The 18,970-nt window shown below is 33.4% G+C and overlaps 6 protein-coding genes across 6 annotated transcripts; 5 read left to right on the top strand and 1 right to left on the bottom strand.

Moving 5' to 3' along the window:
- Positions 1 to 1,212: 1,212 nt before the first annotated feature.
- On the top strand, positions 1,213 to 1,698 carry LOC131802353 (torsin-like protein). Its single transcript, XM_059122529.1, has one exon. It carries the CDS (start codon positions 1,213 to 1,215, stop codon positions 1,696 to 1,698), a length of 486 nt encoding a protein of 161 aa, XP_058978512.1.
- Positions 1,699 to 3,444: 1,746 nt separating this feature from the next.
- On the top strand, positions 3,445 to 3,930 carry LOC131802352 (torsin-like protein). Its single transcript, XM_059122528.1, has one exon. The coding sequence runs from the start codon at positions 3,445 to 3,447 to the stop codon at positions 3,928 to 3,930; it is 486 nt and encodes a 161-aa protein (XP_058978511.1).
- Positions 3,931 to 4,510: 580 nt separating this feature from the next.
- Positions 4,511 to 5,834, top strand: LOC101892297 (torsin-like protein). The gene is made up of 2 exons (XM_005191042.4): positions 4,511 to 5,535; positions 5,603 to 5,834. Exons 1-2 carry the CDS (start codon positions 4,619 to 4,621, stop codon positions 5,715 to 5,717), a joined length of 1,032 nt encoding a protein of 343 aa, XP_005191099.2. The 5' UTR covers positions 4,511 to 4,618; the 3' UTR covers positions 5,718 to 5,834.
- On the bottom strand, positions 5,789 to 6,533 carry LOC101892466 (large ribosomal subunit protein uL30m). Its single transcript, XM_005191043.4, has 2 exons — positions 6,285 to 6,533; positions 5,789 to 6,224 (listed from the first exon to the last, which is right to left on the bottom strand). Exons 1-2 carry the CDS (start codon positions 6,416 to 6,418, stop codon positions 5,810 to 5,812), a joined length of 549 nt encoding a protein of 182 aa, XP_005191100.2. The 5' UTR covers positions 6,419 to 6,533; the 3' UTR covers positions 5,789 to 5,809.
- Positions 6,534 to 6,963: 430 nt separating this feature from the next.
- On the top strand, positions 6,964 to 8,758 carry LOC101890739 (T-cell acute lymphocytic leukemia protein 1 homolog). Its single transcript, XM_005174901.4, has 2 exons — positions 6,964 to 7,294; positions 7,693 to 8,758. The coding sequence occupies exon 2, from the start codon at positions 7,712 to 7,714 to the stop codon at positions 8,204 to 8,206; it is 495 nt and encodes a 164-aa protein (XP_005174958.3). The 5' UTR covers positions 6,964 to 7,294; positions 7,693 to 7,711; the 3' UTR covers positions 8,207 to 8,758.
- A 2,805-nt stretch (positions 8,759 to 11,563) lies between these two features.
- On the top strand, positions 11,564 to 18,968 carry LOC101891034 (protein Flattop). The gene is made up of 3 exons (XM_020039725.2): positions 11,564 to 11,787; positions 18,444 to 18,589; positions 18,651 to 18,968. Exons 1-3 carry the CDS (start codon positions 11,761 to 11,763, stop codon positions 18,886 to 18,888), a joined length of 411 nt encoding a protein of 136 aa, XP_019895284.1. The 5' UTR covers positions 11,564 to 11,760; the 3' UTR covers positions 18,889 to 18,968.
- Positions 18,969 to 18,970: the final 2 nt, after the last annotated feature.

Here is an 18,970-nt window from a genome sequence, read left to right as displayed (position 1 = left end):
TGAAATTTTCTCCAAAGGTAGGTATTTTCCTCATACGAGAAAATTATTTTTTTCTTGGGTTATATCCGGATCTACTAAGCAGATAAGGACAATATAGCTTAAGAAAATACCCATGGCTTAATATGAAAGGTTAAAACTAGGAAAAATGCAACTCTGTCCTAGAGCTTCTTAGACTTCTAAAGCTGCTATCAAACGATAAGTACGACGATATGTATTTACGCGTTTAAGTCAAAATTGCAATTTTATATATGCCTCATAATTCTTGCTACCACACACTTAAATATGAAATATTGAATTCATGACCCAGGGACTATATTGTTTTATTCTAAGTTATACATTTCGTAGCCCGATATCGTCAAAATTATGCATTTATGTTGCATCAATGGTAGAGCAACACAAGTAGTCGCATCGACACAGCTGCTGTGACAATGAACTGTCAAACCGATTTTAATATTCAAAATCGTGAATGAAAAATTATTAAAATTTGTAAAAATTGTTGAAAAATTAAAAAAAAAATTATAATTACCTCCGAATGACGTAGTATAAGAATACATATAAAAATCTACTTATATTTGAAAAAAAACATTTAATTTTTTTTGACATATCAATGCTCCCAAGCGTTGATGCATCTACTTGTATTCTTCTGCCATGAAAGAATAGGAACACCCATGATATAATTATTACAGTTAAAAAATTTAATATTTTCAGTACTATTCTTCTGGCTTTTCAATTTAATTCAAATTATAAAAAAAAAACAATTTTTTGAAATTAAAATAATTTATTAAAAATTTATTTTTTGTTTACTTTTTTCGACATACAACTCTGTGACCTGTGACCTGTATTATTCTACCTTGAAGAACACCAAAAAATGAAATATTGCAATTATGAGGTATCTTTGTTCTAACTTCTGTAATTATGTAATGAAAATATCTATCCAATTCGGGAGTTATATCTAAAATTTTAATAATTTTTAATTCCAAAAATTGTTTGACATTTAATTTTACCAGCAGCTGTGTTGTTGCGGTTCCCTGTGTTATTTTATCTTGTCTGGCTCTTGCAACTCGAAATGAACCCAAGTGAACTAAGAAAAATAGTTTTGTTCTGTGAATTTTCCTTTTGAACCCAAAACAGAAATTTCAAAATCCCCCGAAAGAAGAAGCACGTCATTGACTTGCCGCTTTACCGCAGTACCATTGATACACGTCTCTTATTATGTTTTCGAAATGTTTATTTCTTATATCGGCCATTTTCTACCTCACAAATACTGGAGTTGTGGCCTTATTTGACCCCCTGCCCATGGGATTGGCGGCTGGTGCCGCACTGGGTCTCTACAAATTTGATACGCTTAAAGATAACACCTACTGCCGATTTGCTGAATGCTGCAATGAACGGTCCATTCCAGCGGATATTAAGGGCTTACAACAGGATTTGGATGAACATTTATTTGGCCAGCACATTGTCAAGCAACAGTTAATACCGGCCTTAGAAGCACATTTCAAAGAAAAGGGGAACTCCAAGAAACCACTGGTGATTAGTTTTCACGGTACTCCAGGTACGGGTAAGAATTTCGTTGCGGACAAAATTGCCCAAAGAATATACGAGAAGGGATCGAAGAGTAAATTTGTGCGCAAATATATGGGTCGTGGTGACTTCCCTTTGGAATCGGATGTCCATCTGTACAGTGTACTACAATGTTGAATGGCGTATGTATATTCAAACAAAAGTAAATTTTGTTTTCTCTCACATTCGAGGTACGCATTTGGTCCACGAGTTGAAATTCCCACAGAAAACTGCAAACAAAAGAGGCAATATTTTCAAAATATTTCCATCGGCAGAAAAAATGTTTGACAAATGTCTCTCCAGCAGAATTTAAAAATGGAAAAACACAAAAATATGTTCAAAATGTCAACATTTACATAAAAAGTTGAAAACGTGAATGAAAATTGTAAAATTATTGATTTAAAAAATTTTTGGGAGGAAGGCAATAATTTCTCAAAAAGTGTAGATTTTAATTAAAATTGTAATTAATAGCCAAGATTTCCTTTCAAAATTATCCTATATATTTCTCTAAAAATTAATTCTATATTATAGAGTAGAGTGAACATGCATTCCCAAGCATAGATTTTTTGATTATAACTTAATATGCTTATGTTCTCACACCTTAAAGTCAAGAAAGCCATGACAATGGAACAACTCTAGTTTATTTAAATCTCTCGGATTTTTTTTTTGAAATTTTCTCCAAAGGTAGGTATTTTCCTCATACGAGAAAATTATTTTTTTCTTGGGTTATATCCGGATCTACTAAGCAGATAAGGACAATATAGCTTAAGAAAATACCCATGGCTTAATATGAAAGGTTAAAACTAGGAAAAATGCAACTCTGTCCTAGAGCTTCTTAGACTTCTAAAGCTGCTATCAAACGATAAGTACGACGATATGTATTTACGCGTTTAAGTCAAAATTGCAATTTTATATATGCCTCATAATTCTTGCTACCACACACTTAAATATGAAATATTGAATTCATGACCCAGGGACTATATTGTTTTATTCTAAGTTATACATTTCGTAGCCCGATATCGTCAAAATTATGCATTTATGTTGCATCAATGGTAGAGCAACACAAGTAGTCGCATCGACACAGCTGCTGTGACAATGAACTGTCAAACCGATTTTAATATTCAAAATCGTGAATGAAAAATTATTAAAATTTGTAAAAATTGTTGAAAAATTAAAAAAAAAATTATAATTACCTCCGAATAACGTAGTATAAGAATACATATAAAAATCTACTTATATTTGAAAAAAAACATTTAATTTTTTTTGACATATCAATGCTCCCAAGCGTTGATGCATCTACTTGTATTCTTCTGCCATGAAAGAATAGGAACACCCATGATATAATTATTACAGTTAAAAAATTTAATATTTTCAGTACTATTCTTCTGGCTTTTCAATTTAATTCAAATTATAAAAAAAAAAACAATTTTTTGAAATTAAAATAATTTATTAAAAATTTATTTTTTGTTTACTTTTTTCGACATACAACTCTGTGACCTGTGACCTGTATTATTCTACCTTGAAGAACACCAAAAAATGAAATATTGCAATTATGAGGTATCTTTGTTCTAACTTCTGTAATTATGTAATGAAAATATCTATCCAATTCGGGAGTTATATCTAAAATTTTAATAATTTTTAATTCCAAAAATTGTTTGACATTTAATTTTACCAGCAGCTGTGTTGTTGCGGTTCCCTGTGTTATTTTATCTTGTCTGTTATTTTATCTTGTCCCTGTGTTATTTTATCTTGTTCCCTGTGTTATTTTATCTTGTCTGAATTTTCCTTTTGAACCCAAAACAGAAATTTCAAAATCCCCCGAAAGAAGAAGCACGTCATTGACTTGCCGCTTTACCCCAGTACCATTGATACACGTCTCTTATTATGTTTTCGAAATGTTTATTTCTTATATCGGCCATTTTCTACCTCACAAATACTGGAGTTGTGGCCTTATTTGACCCCCTGCCCATGGGATTGGCGGCTGGTGCCGCACTGGGTCTCTACAAATTTGATACGCTTAAAGATAACACCTACTGCCGATTTGCTGAATGCTGCAATGAACGGTCCATTCCAGCGGATATTAAGGGCTTACAACAGGATTTGGATGAACATTTATTTGGCCAGCACATTGTCAAGCAACAGTTAATACCGGCCTTAGAAGCACATTTCAAAGAAAAGGGGAACTCCAAGAAACCACTGGTGATTAGTTTTCACGGTACTCCAGGTACGGGTAAGAATTTCGTTGCGGACAAAATTGCCCAAAGAATATACGAGAAGGGATCGAAGAGTAAATTTGTGCGCAAATATATGGGTCGTGGTGACTTCCCTTTGGAATCGGATGTCCATCTGTACAGTGTACTACAATGTTGAATGGCGTATGTATATTCAAACAAAAGTAAATTTTGTTTTCTCTCACATTCGAGGTACGCATTTGGTCCACGAGTTGAAATTCCCACAGAAAACTGCAAACAAAAGAGGCAATATTTTCAAAATATTTCCATCGGCAGAAAAAATGTTTGACAAATGTCTCTCCAGCAGAATTTAAAAATGGAAAAACACAAAAATATGTTCAAAATGTCAACATTTACATAAAAAGTTGAAAACGTGAATGAAAATTGTAAAATTATTGATTTAAACAATTTTTGGGAGGAAGGCAATAATTTCTTCTATTCTTATTAGTGAGAATTTCATGTATTTTAGTATAAATTCCCATTAAAATCAACAAACAAAATTTTTTAAAAAATGAATTATTTTACTATGAATTACGAATCGTGCCGTATGAACGGGTTAGTTCGTATACCTAATTCTGAGAGCGAACAACGTTGTTCGGTTTTCAATGGAAACATGCTATTAATGCGGTTTTCTGTGTTATTTTATCGTAATTGGTTCTTGCAACTCAGAAATGAATCCAAGTGAACTAATCAAAACAGATGAAATGTAGTTTTGTTCTGTGAATTTTCCTTTTGAACCCAAAACAGATATTTCAAAATCCCCCGAAAGAAGAAGCACGTCATTGACTTGCCGCTTTCCCCAGTACCATTGATACACGTCTCTTATTATGTTTTCGAAATGTTTCTTTTTTATATCGGTCATTTTCTACCTCACAAATACTGGAGTTGTGGCCTTATTTGACCCCCTGTCCATGGGACTGGCGGCTGGTGCCGCACTGGGTCTCTACAAATTTGATACGCTTAAAGATAACACCTACTGCCGATTTGCTGAATGCTGCAATGAACGTTCCATTCCAGCGGACATTAAGGGCTTACAACAGGATTTAGATGAACATTTGTTTGGCCAGCACATTGTCAAGCAACAGTTAATACCGGCCTTAGAAGCACATTTCAAAGAGAAGGAGAACTCCAAGAAACCACTGGTGATTAGTTTTCACGGCACTCCAGGTACGGGTAAGAATTTCGTTGCGGACAAAATTGCCCAAAGAATATACGAGAAGGGATCGAAGAGTAAATTTGTGCGCAAATATATGGGTCGTGGTGACTTCCCTTTGGAATCAGATGCCCATCTGTACAGTGCACGCATTCTAAAGGATGCTCGAGAGGCCATTAGTGCCTGTCCGCGCTCTTTGTTTATATTCGATGAAGTTGATAAAATGCCTCCAATGGTGTTTGAGTCACTGGCATCTTTAATTAATTATAATGCCCTAGTTGATGGTGTGGACAGCACACAGGCGATTTTTATTTTTCTCTCCAATACTGCCGGAGTACACATATCAGACAAACTGGGAAAGCTTATCAAGAGTGGGACATTACGTGACAAAACCCGCCTTAGTGATTTTGAGCAAATTCTGGAAAAAGGGGCCTATAACTTGGATGGTGGCCTCAAGAAGACCAGTCTCATAGAATCACATTTAATTGATCATTTTATACCTTTCCTGCCTTTGGAAAAATCCCATGTTTACAAATGTGCCCAGGCGGAATTTGCAATATGGGGCAAGACCCCCAAAGATGAAGTCGTAGAGTAAGTACTAAATCGTTTAAAGAAGCACTGTTAATGCATTGAGACTTTTTATTATTCTATATTGCAGGCGAGTTGTGAACGACTATATCACTTATGACCGCGTCCATGGCATATTTGCCACATCGGGTTGCAAGAAACTGGGTAAAAAAGTTGCCGTAGAGGCTATGTCGCCGGATTTATAATAATGTATAACATTTTGTATAGATTAATAATTTATTGTAATTGAAACTATTAAGCATATTTTTTGTTCTAATTGTTGTAATAAAGTGCTTTTCTACCATGGGTTTTGCCATTTTAAACGTGCATCTCTTTTCAATAGATCGGTGTCCAATCGTTTGGGATCGCTTTCGAATGACTCCAATGCTTGTATTCTGTCTTCAGTTGGGCCGATTTCTTTGGTTACAATGCATTCACCATTCTCCTTGAGCACGGTGTGTTTGATATCGTTCTCAGTGGGTTCTCCGTGGGGAAATGTGATTGGAGTCACTTTGATCAAGTGTTTAATCTTCCAGAGGCGGGCATTGTTTTCGGGAATGTTTTTCACAACGGTAAAGTCGCCCTGCTTGCCATCCAAGCCCAATTCTTTTAGCAAACGTTTCTCCCAATAGGGATTGCCTTTGACTGGTTTGATGCGTTGAACTCTAAACAATTTGGCAGGTTCAATTGGAGGATCTTGATGGTCAGGAGTTCTAATTGGAAAATTGTATATAATAATAAAATGCTTTGGCTAAAATGTGCACAATACATGCCTGGGGTAGTAAATAATTTTGCCATATTTTTGTCCATCCTTGTAGAGGAACTTTTTGTTGTGTTTACCATAATGGCGCACAGCCTGGAGACAATGACTTTCGGCCGAATTTAAAAGACACTTCAAGGAGAACATTTTATGTTATAAAATTCCAAATATTTCCCAAGATATTCCAAAATTTCGGCAAATTTCCCGACTCGTCTTGAGAAGCAAACAGATGTTTTTGGGGGTTATGCAAAACAATAAGACTAAGGAGCCGGCTGCTGTTTTGTTTACCGGCGTCAAACAGTTATGAACATGTGAAGCGATATGCAACACAGCGCTTTTAAAACATAGAAATGTAGCAATAAAAATTAATAATGGTTGATAGTGAATATGTACAAAGATGCGAATGATCTTTATTATAGATTCTAAGCAAAAAAGAAACCTTTGGGTATCTTAATATCTCGCCAGAAATAGTTGTTTTGTAACTTGGATTGATAGCCCCTTTTTTGTGTGGCTGTGTTTAGTGGGTCTTTGTAATGCAGCTGAGTTGAACACTCAACGTTAGCAGTTAAATTTTCAATTGAATGAAAAAAGTTAAAATTAATTTTATTAAAAATGAGAATAAATAAATTTATAATGTTGTGTATTCTTTTTTATCCTCATTGGATGCACCATTGGATCTACAAAAAAACCTCTTTGTTCAAAAATGATAACAGCCTGGTGGATCTTTGTAACCTAACAATAGATGTGAGGGGCGGAGCTAGACGCCATTGCTTCATACTTTTTTTCTACAATCTCATTGGTGGATGCGGCTGTATGATACCATGCCATTTACAAGATTTATAAGGGATGAAATCAACGGATGTGCGTGTGTGTCCTATATAAGATGCTGCAAAAAGTTGTAACACTTACAGTTTCCAATTGGAATTGCAACAGCTAGGAGTGTTAAAACGTTGCCGCTGTTCGGATTTTGCATCTTGTTTTCTTCCAATTCGGATATTCCTAATAGAAACCCACAAATACTGGGTAAGTTATGAAAACATATTGGAATTATATGACCCTTGAGAATAAATGTGACAACGTTTTACTGCAAATTGACGAACGTGATTGTAAATATTGATGCTTGTTGTTTGTTGGCAATGTTTATTCAATACTTTCCTTTGGGCAAAATGAAGGGTTGAGTGTTTAACCACACTTCAACACACAATCGATGCTCAAATAATAAACCCCTTTCATTTTGCCAAAGGAAGTGTGCAAATAATAACATGCCATTTTTGCAAATAATAAAAGCCATAAATAATACAATTAGTACGCCCTTTGGTGTGTTGGTATCCTAAATAAAAGGATTGGGTTATTAAAATAACAACTTGTGGGTGTTTAATGTTCTGAATGTTGATGTTAACACGTTTTTGTTTCCCTTTCAGATTTCTAAAACTGGACGCCATGGTGTATGATATGACACAAAATCATTTGGTGCCACCACAAAATATTGCCGTGGGCCGTTATTATTTACAGGATTTACAGAATGTGGAGAATCAGGACTATGCAGCCTTTGATTTTGACAAAAGATATCAGGCGCGTATGGTTTGTGAAACACCGCCACCACAGTCGTCAACATCAGTATCTCAATCTTTACCCCAACCTCCACCAACACCAGCTCCTCGTAGGCGTACCACACCCATAACTCACTTAGATCCAGCGGAGTTGGTGGGACTTTCACGAGAAGAAAGACGCCGTAGAAGACGTGCAACATTAAAATATCGTACCGCCCATGCAACAAGAGAACGTATACGAGTGGAGGCGTTTAATGTATCCTTCGCCGAGTTGAGAAAATTATTACCTACTCTACCACCGGATAAGAAGCTATCAAAAATTGAAATACTAAAATTGGCTATATGTTATATTGCATATCTCAATCATGTTCTGGAGACACCATGAGTTGATGGACATTATTTTAAGTGAGTTTAAGTAAAAAAACACACAATTCGGAAATCAAACACAGAGAATGTAATGATTGAGAAGAGAGTTGTTCTGCTCTGTTCCAGAACTGCAAGAATGTAGAAGTTTTTACTACTATAACCGATTTATGATATCGAAGAAAATTGCAAAACTCGTAGATTCTTGCAGGTACTGAAACAGAATGACAATTCCCATTTATTCTAATTCAACGTAGGCAGTTTGTCGCAAGGGAAACTAAGATTTTGGAGGAGATGACAGAAGAAAAATTGGAATTACCTCCTCTATTTTTGTTTTCATGAAATGCGCTATTATATCCGCCCCAATTGCTACGTGTAAATGGGGGATAAGAAGAATGGTTTTCCTAGTAAAAACTTTCTCTGTGTGATTTCCGAATAATATTAGTTTAAATATTTACATTAAGGACAATTTTCAGTTTGTGGATTCCTGTTATGTGATATAAATATAATACGTTTAAATGACATCATAAATTATTTTACCCATTTTTATCTTAATTTTTCTTTGCTATGACAATTCCCTTATAATATTAAGAAATATATATAAAAAATTAATAAAATAAAATAATTCATTATAAAAAAATAAAAAAAAATAATATAATAAAAAAAAATAAGTGTAAGATTTCGTTGGATTGGACACAATGATTAAGGACCCAAATGTAAACATAACATAAGGTATAGATCATGGCAGAAGAAAGTAGGTAGATGCATCTAACGCTTGGGAATATCGATATGTCAAAAATTTTAAAATATTTTTTCAAATATAAGTAGATTTTTCAATGTTTTCTATACGACGTCAAGCGGAGGTTATTATTATATTATTATTTCAACAATTTTGCAAACTTGAATAGTTTTTTATTCAACATTTTCAATACCAAAATTGGTTTGACATTTCATTGTCCCAGCAGCTGTGTCAATGCGTCTAACTGTATTTTTCTACCATGGTATATTAAGAAAACCAATTGAACAAAGCAAAGATGAGAAGTAAACAAAGCATAATTTTCACGTTTCATTAATAATGTCTTGATAGTTTTTGCAAATGTCTGGATGCCTAAGATACACAGATTTTTTTCTGTAAATAATACTTAAAATTAGTAATCTTGCCTTTGTATACGGATGGTTAATCAAGGTTTTCTAATATAATGTTTACATATAATAGATGTCAACTGTCAAGTCAATACGAAAAAAATTGAAAATATCACTACATGTGTAGACGTTTCTAGTAATATAGAATATATCCATGGTAGAATTAAAAAGGTAAAGTCATATAATCATATATTTACATTTTTTTCAAAATTTTTCATTTGACAACATCTTCAAAATTGGTATTTATAAATCCATTGTGTACACAGAAATCAGAGAAGAGAACCTGTTTTTTCAATGAAATTTGACATGGTAAAAGACAGAAAATGCAAGGATGGATAGTCTTATTGAAATGACTTTACCTACTTAATTTTACCATAAGTATATCGATTAATGAAGGATCCCAGTATTACGTTACGAAATACTAATTGGAAATGTTGAAAAAAGTTGGTAATTTTTTTAGGTAAATAAGCGACAATGACATGGGTTCCATGCGTGTTCCATGAAATTGAAAAATATTTTCTTTATAAAAATTTCTATTTGACATTTATTTCCTCTATGACAATTTTCTTTTAATACAAGTTTTACAACTTAAATTTTAATATAAATAAAGAACTTTGCATTAAATTTTCTTTACTCCGTAAATCCTTCTACTTTATTCAGATCCCTTGCAAAGGTGGTCCCATTTGGCATTGTTGTCTGCCTTCATAAAAAGTTGATACATACAATTGCGAACATATGTGTCCAGTCTTTGTCCCCCGTTTTTTGGATGCTGTTTGTTATTATGATTGGGGATGAGAGTAACATGCGCAGTAACTTCCATCAAAGACACACCTCCTTCATTATATTCGTTAGAATGGAATGGAGGCAAAATATCTGTTACATTTTAGTCCCTAAATAAATTCGAGTTTATTAAGACATTTATAATATTCAACGCCCAAATCTTTTAGAAAAATCAATGAAATTGACAATTTAAATTAGGTGTTTTAAAACATGTGTAAACTCAATCTGTGTTTAATAAGCCAAAATTATTGGCAGTTGTAAGATAAAGTAATAAGAAATTAAAGGTGAGACATCTAAAAACTCTGTTTCCTTTGACCAGAGATTCTTCGTAAATACATAATCTTTACATTTATTCCATGTTAAAATTAAGATGTTAACATTGTTTAAACTTTTTGAAATAATAATTTGGAAAACATCTCATTGTCAAATTATTATTTTTATCAATGGAGTGTATTTACAAAAATCAGAGATGGGGACCTGTGTTCCACGAAAATATATTTAACAAAATAAATTACAGAAAACGCAGAGCTGGATATCTTATGTAATTGTACCCATGGCGCAATAATAAGTTGTTACAGCATCCAGATGAAATGTCAAAATTGTATAATTTTCAAAACATCTTTTTGTCAAAATAAATGATCACAAATCAATTACATATATACATATCAGAGATGGGAATCTGTTCTCAATGAAGTTATATTTGAGGAGGTAAATTACTAGAAACGCAGAGCTGGATATTACTATTTGAAATGAGAATACCTTATATAATTGTACCCATGGCACAATAATGTGTTATTACACCGACCAAACGAAATGTCAGAATTTGTTTACGTTTTGTTTAAATTCGCGGTAAATAAAATTAATTTTAAATAATAATAATAAGAGATGGATATGATCTCTGCATTTTCTGTCATTTTCCTGGTCGAATTTCACCGTTTAAAAAACAGATTCCTATCTCCGATTTCTGTGTATACAATCGATTTCTAAATATACCTTTTGACAATGAGATGTTGTCAAATTAATAATTTGGAAAAAATGTAAATGACATGGTATTACCTTCTTAATTCTACCATATTTAAATTATACGTTTTAAAAAAACATGTCATAGTCAAAACAAATGTTCATAAATCGATAGCATATACACAAATCAGAGATGTGAACCTGTTTTCAGTGAAATTATATTTGACAAGGTATGTCAAAATTTTTGTTTATTTACCTTTGGCTCTTCAAATTATTACACCAACCTCGAATATTTGAATCCAATAAAAAAATATCCCCATAACCAAGGTAATAATTAATGTTTGTTTTGTTGTCCAAGTTCTAAACAAAAAAAATTCCAATAAACACAACGAAAAAGCCTTTCACACAAATGGTAACCTTTAGCAACATTTTATGGGAATTTCATTTTCTTACAAAAAAAAGTAAACTGCACATTCTCCTTGAAAACGGCTTCAAACTCCTGTTGTGGCATTTAGTTACGATTTTGAAATTGGAAGACTTCACACGCAATCAAATGTTTCAAATTAAACAGAAAAATAAGAAAACTTTTTGAAAATAGTTTTGCAAAAATAATCAAATTCAAAACAAGAACAATTTTATTGAAATTAAAAGTTTTGTGGAAAAAAGGAATTTTAAGAATATTCTCAATTGCAAATGGCAGCACATTATAGTGCAAATCAGGTATTAAAGAGATTAATTGGATCAAAAAGAATACAAATTGAATAAAGAAATCGAATTTTTGATTCTAACCGCGAAATGTTTAGTTTCGACTGTTGTCGCTATCTGTGCAAATATTATCGCCAATTAACTATGTATCCATAAAATATATCATCTTCTTCCTCAAATTATATATGTGTATGTCCGTAAATTTGTGAGTATTTGCTGTAAAACATTGTCTACATTCTGTTGTCTCCGTCAAAATCGGTCTATAAACAAAATAACTTGCATAGCAACCGTATAAATGAAATTCACGCACGTTATTCAAATAAAATAGTTGTTTTCATTTATATACGAGGTTCGTTGGAAAGGATCAAATGGCCTGGATAAACAAATAGTGATTTTGTTAAGATGTATTAAAAAATTCATTGAAGGAATGCATGGTAATCAAATTTAGATTTTCGAGAAAAACAATGGTAATGTCATGGTAAAATCAAGAAACTAAAGACATTTCTGATAAGATCTGAACATATGATTGCATGACTTTACCTGCTTAATTCTACCGTAGATAATAGGTGTGCCTGGTTACTCTAAAATTTGTAACAATTGTTACAAATAGTTACTGGAATTCCTCTGTTAACCCGAAATGTCGGCAAAAGAAAGCAGTCGGAGAGAGAAATTTTGACAGTTCTCAGATGTTTTCTTTTGTTGGTTTATATCTTTTTAGCAAGACTAATTATTTTTGGAAAAATAAAATAAATAATGAATAAAATAAATAATGAAAAACGTAAATATTAATATGTAATAAGAAAATAAAAGACTATTTCCAACATTTTTAGACAAACGTCAAATCTATCTTTCTTTTGGTTTGTTTTTCACAATTGATTTGTTTTGACAAATCAGCTGATTAGTTTCAAGTTTCTGCAGGAATGCCGTCTGTTTACTTTTCGCATTTTCCTTGTAAAAGAGAATAAAACTGCCTTACTCTCTGAGAAAGATGTTGATGGACAGCTCGTGCAGGAAAAGTAACCAGTCACATCTAATATCACTATCATATATTTACGTTTTATGGGTGATGGTATACTAAGTTTGTCATTCCGTTTGTAACACCTCTAAATATACATTTTAGACTCCACAAAGTATTCTATATTATTGATCAGCATAACACTCGTATGTCGATTTAGCGATGTCCGTCCGTCTGTGGAAATGACTCTAGCTTCCGGACGAAATGAAGTAGGTTGATAAAATTTTACTCAAATGTATATTATGTCTGAAGGACTTTTGGTATTGAAAATGTGCCATATAGGTCCACGTTTCGGTATAGTCCCCACATAATTGTACCTCCCTATTTTCTGTATTTTGGTGATTTAAGAGACATTATTCACCGAAAATGTTTCAAGTTTGGTATTTAAAGTTCGTAATGGATACTACAGCCTATGACAGAAAATTGTCCGTACAGGCCCAAGCTTTCGTGTAGTCCCCATATAACGGCACCTCCCAATATTCGATATTTTAATGATTTTAGCGACATTATTCACCGGAATTGTTTCAAATTTGGTATTTGAAGTTCGCAATGGATACTACAGCCTATGATAGAAAGTTGTCCGTGCAGGTCCACGTCTTCGTATAGTCCCCATATAACGGCACCTCCCAATATTCGATATTTTGATGATTTTAGCGACATTATTCACTGAAAATGTTTCAAATTTGGTATTTAAAGTTCGTAATGGATTCTACAGCCTAAGACAGAAAATTGTCCGGGCAGGTCCACGTCTTCGTATAGCCCTCATATAGCGGCACCTCCCGATATTCGGCGTTTTGATGATTTTAGCGACATTATTCATAGGAATTGTTTCAAATTTGATATTTGAAGTTCGTACTGGATACTACAGCCAATGACAGAAAATTGTCCGTGCAGGTCCACGTCTTCGTATAGCCCCCATAGCCTCCCTATATTCGGCATTTTTATGATTTTACCATATAGATCCTAATATAACGGCTACATTCGGTAATTTGAAGATTTTATCAGAATTTTTAACGGATTTCATTTTTTTAATTAACAAATTCGTTCCAAATGATGGAGGGTATTCAAAGTTTGGCCCGGCCTCTTCTGTACTTGTTACTCTCCTTTTTGGAGATGTATTTGAGGTAGGGCCCCAAAACATGATTTTAATAATACTTTAAATAATTATTGTCAATGGCATTACTTATTCTCTTTAAAATAGAGACAAATATACTCTCCCTCATAATAAAAAAACTTTCCATGTAGGTAGATACATCAACGCTTAGGAACATTGATATGTCAAAAATTTTAAAGTGTTTTTTTTTTTTTCAAAAATATGTAGATTTTTATATGTTTTCTTATACAATGCTAATCGGAGGTTGTTATGATATATATTTTTTAAAAATTTTTACAAATTTTAATAATTTTTCATTTAAATTTTTCAATTTCAAAATCGTTTTGACAGTTCATTGCCTCAGCAGCTGTGTTGATGCCACTGTCTGTATTCTTCTATCATGAAACTTTCTCTCTCTAAGACTTTATTTAAAATAATTACCAAAAATGCACCTCGTATTTTCTCCTTTTTAACAGTATATGTATAAATCTCGTCAATGTACATACATATGAAACCATTTGCATGTATAACAAAAAAAAAATAATAAATAAATAAAAAAGAGAAAACCATATCCTGGTACAAGGAATTATTGTATTTTGTCAAAATATTTTTTGGGTCAAATGTGACAGGCTTTGTTATTTTTTTGTTTTGCAAAACTTTTTCTGGCATTCAAGTATTTGCCGGCATACAGCGCGCCCATTCGTAGGAGTTTTCACCGAAGCAACAAACGTTTATTGCTGCCAATTACCGTAACGATACACCGATACAAGGATAATATTAAGTTAATTTCAAAACAATTGATTCGACATCTGTTTTAGTCAAAGAAAGAAACAAAAAAGCGGCAGGCAGGGGTCCAGCTATCCATTATCCGGTTGGTAAAGCGAAGCGAGAAGCGTTAAATTACAACAGTGGCTAAGTATTATTGTATTTAAAGTTGGAGTGTCATAAAACGGGGATTATCGTAACAAGTGTTTTTAGGCGGGTGATGCCCACCTCCAAATAGATAAAATCCCAAAAAAATCTTCAATTCTATTGATACACGTGTTAACTTACAAATACCAGCTAGCGCCCACATCGAAAGGGGGTTGAAAGGGTGCGTGCATGCCGTTGTGTGTCTTCTGTGTGAAAATCGTATGCTCTAAGGTGGAAGGAGGATTTGGTCTATAAGAGTGTGGGTGTGTGCTACGTGCTGCATGTCGCTAGGCTTGTAAACTCTTGATAAATGTTGCCCCAGAGATTTGACATTATAATCATTGTCAGGGACAACTTGGGCTATTTGATGGATGGTTGAACGTTTTGTTGCAAAAAACAAGAAAAGATGACCCCGCCGCTATATCTATTCTATTGAAGACAATTCACATTGTTAACAATTTGCTAATTGAGTTTAAAATCAATTTGAAATACCTACTTATTTGACAAATTCTAACGGCATACAAAGAGAGAGGGAGGGAGACTAAAAACAAGATATTCTTTCATTTAAGTATCAAATTTAACGCCTCTTACCGTTAAATTTAATTATTCACTAATTTTGTATGTGTGAATTTGAAGTTAGTTTGAGGGTTGTGTGGCCTGGTGTTGATTGAGATTGTTTACATCATTTCCATAAAGGCATGTGATGAGGGGTGGGAGGAAAAGTTTATGTGGTCTTATGCCACAGCCTCGTGTTTGAACGCGTGCCAATGTGGTTTTCAATCAAATAATGTCATCATGGCAAGTGTTGACGGAAAAAGGCACAATAACACCAGCGGCATTACAATAAAACATTTTTTGGCCACAGATGAAGATATCAAATTTCTTGTAATTTACATATAACAAATTAAAAAATATGGGCGAGCAGAGAGCGAATGGTCCAGTGGTTCTCACGAAGAGGGGTTTTTTGATTAAGACCCCTTGGACAAATTTTGACATTTTTAAATTACAACGGAACAAGTAAATAGTGTGCAAATCAATTGTAAGAGAACGAAGATAGATAGATTTTGACAGTTATACTCTCAGACAGACTGAGAGACTTTTTTTGCAGTAAGAACAGTAGTGATCTATTATGATGCATTGATCTATTATAATTATAGTGCGGTTATCCCCGATCATTAAGCAACCTCAATAAATTAAAATTATCTTTTCCATTGTGACATTTATTATGAGTGGTTAATTTTCAAAGTTAATCCAGATAAAGAGTAATATGTAAACGTGTAAATCATAGTAGAAGAATATAGGTAGACGCATCGACACAGCTGCTGGAACAATGAACTGTAAAACCAATTTTGGAATTGAAAATGTTAAATGAAAATTTATTAAAAATTGTAAAAAATTTTTGAAAAATGCGAATTATAATAACCTCCGAATGATGTCGTATAAGAAAACGTGTACAAATCTACTTATATTTGAAAGAACATTTAAAATTATTTGACATATCTATGTTCCCAAGCGTTGATGCATTTACCTGTATTCTTCTACCATGCTACAAATTTCACCTGTTTTCCGAGTAGGGGAACGTTCCTTAATAAAACAGGTTAAAAAGCTGTAAGCTCGGCAGAGTCGAATTTTGAATATGCTCCAACATTTGGAAAATTTTGCAAAATTTGCAAAAAATAAATAAAAAATAGAATCTGTAAAAAATTCTATTGAAATCTCAAAAATACCGAATATAGGGAGTTACCGTTATTTTGGGATCCATACGAAGACGTGAACTCGCATAGGCGAGTCATTGTCATTGGCTGCAATATCTATTACGAACGTCAAAATTGAAACAATTCCGGTGAATGATGTTGCTAAAATAATCAGAATACCGGATATAGGGAGATACCGTTATATGGGAGCTATACGAGGACCTGGACCTGCATAGACAATTTTCTGTCATAGGTTGTAGCACCTTTTACGAACTACAAATACCAAATTTGAAACAATTCCGGTGAATAATGTCGTAAAATCATCAAAATACCGAGTATCGGGTGGTACTGTTATATGGGGGATATATGAATTCCTGGACCTCCACAGACAATTTTTTGTCATAGATTGTAGCACCTTTTACGAACTGCAAATACCAAATTTGAAACAATTCCGGTGAATAACGTCGCTAAAATCATCAAAATACCAAATATCAGAAGGTGCCGTTATACGGGGGATATACGAAGACGCTTGCCTGTCCGGACAATTTTCTGTCACAGGTTGTAGTATCCATTACGAACTTTAAATACCAATTTTCAAACAATTCCGGTGAATAATGTCACTTAAATCAATAAAATACCGAAAATAAGGAGGTACAATTATATAGGGGCTATACCAAAACATGGACCTACATGACCCATTTTCAATAGGAAAAGTCCTACAGACATTATAAACATTTGAGTACAATTTTATCAAACTACTTCATTTCGTTCATAAGCTAGAGTGATTTCCACAGACGGACGGAACATCGCTAAATCGACAATAGAGAATTTTATGCTGATCAAGAATATATGTATACTTTGTGGGGTCTAAAATGTATATTTCGAGGTGTTACGAACGGAATGATAAATTTAATACACCCTCAATACTATGGTGGAGGGTATAAAAACATAGAGCTTATGCTTGTGTCAACCGTAATGTGACGTTTTCCACATTTATGTTTAGCACTTTTATAGCATACTTTAAGGCGCTACACAAGATTTTAAAGCCAAAAAGTAAATCTATAATATTTAAATATAATATAAATTAACATATTTAGTAGTAGTACATAGCAGAGAAGTATATAGTATATATACGATAAATTGGCCTCTATTGGGCCTTTTCAATATCATATATATTTTCATGATTCATGATTGATTCACAAGACGTGTCCAAATTTATTATTTCAATCTCTAATAAAGATTTTTTTAAATCGAAAAACTTATCTTATTTTGAAGCAATATTCATTCAAATTCTTATTTCCAGACTCATATATCGCTCTGCTGAATAGTTAGTAGTCCACTAACTCGACCAGCTGGCTTCTATTTCTGTTTGTTCAACAATAACAGATGTATTTTAATCCTTGTAACTTTTGACTATAACTTTTATAACACTTGTCTGCATGCCTCCTCAGCTTATGGTATATCCCCCCATCTTATTGAGGTTAGGTTGGAAAGTGATAAATGATCGCCGTGGATTAAGTGCAGCATGGAAAATTGTCAAATAACAGCCAAGAATTCAATTGTGCATCATTTTTTTTTATTTGAAGAAAAACAAACAACGGCTTAAGTGGCATTAAAACGGAATAGTTTTTTACACATGTCCTTAAAAAGTTGTCTATGAGGAGATGTTGCATGGCGAACAATGTGTAATTGCCCTCGAATATGGCAGGGGACAGGGGATGAAGTCAATTCTCTTCTTTAGCATTGTAATGTTATTCCTGTTGGTGTTTGAAAAGGGGGTGTTTTGTTGTATCCGTTCCGTTAGGTAGCAATTTTTTTGCTGTCTAACATTTTGTTTGTTTGCCGGAGGATTATGATGATATAAATTATGGAATTACAGGATATTTGAGTAAGGACTAGAACAGGTTGTTGTTTGTCTTTAAAATTTGTAAAACATTCTGTTTGTTTTTTGCTGCAGTTTGAACAAGCCTATGCCTCGCGCCGTCTAGGCAATTGGGAGATACCCAAATGGCAAACCAGAGATCCGCCCAGACCGCGCCAACGAAAAGGCTCTACACAATTCATAGCCAATGAAAGAGGTCATTTGTTGGATGGTTCCAAAAAGTATTTCTTCCTTCGTATTCTTTTATTTTGAATTATTAAATATCTATCTGCCGATTTCCAGACTGAATCAAAATCCCTGGGGTAATTTTTCCGGAACTTACCAATTGCCCGACAAATTGACACGCAAATTTGGTGACGAATATCACAAGTATTTGACTAGAACAAATCTGTCCCAAGATGTGCCGGATTTTGGTGTTGCCGGTACTCGATTGACATATCCAAGCAAATGTAAGACATTGGGAAGAGTGGCACAACCAAACAAACCATTGCATTCCTGTGAGAAGAAGGATGTAAGATAAAATCGAATATAAAAATTATGATTAATTCATTCATTGGTATCCTTTAGACTTTTTCAATAAAATTTTAAATAAAATTGGAATT

The sequence above is a fragment of the Musca domestica genome, unplaced genomic scaffold, assembly GCF_030504385.1.
Source record: "Musca domestica strain aabys unplaced genomic scaffold, Musca_domestica.polishedcontigs.V.1.1 20, whole genome shotgun sequence".
In the NCBI taxonomy this organism is placed as follows: domain Eukaryota; kingdom Metazoa; phylum Arthropoda; class Insecta; order Diptera; family Muscidae; genus Musca; species Musca domestica.
The sequence above is the reverse complement of the archived record's forward strand: the minus strand, read 5'-3'. Positions and strand labels throughout refer to the sequence as shown.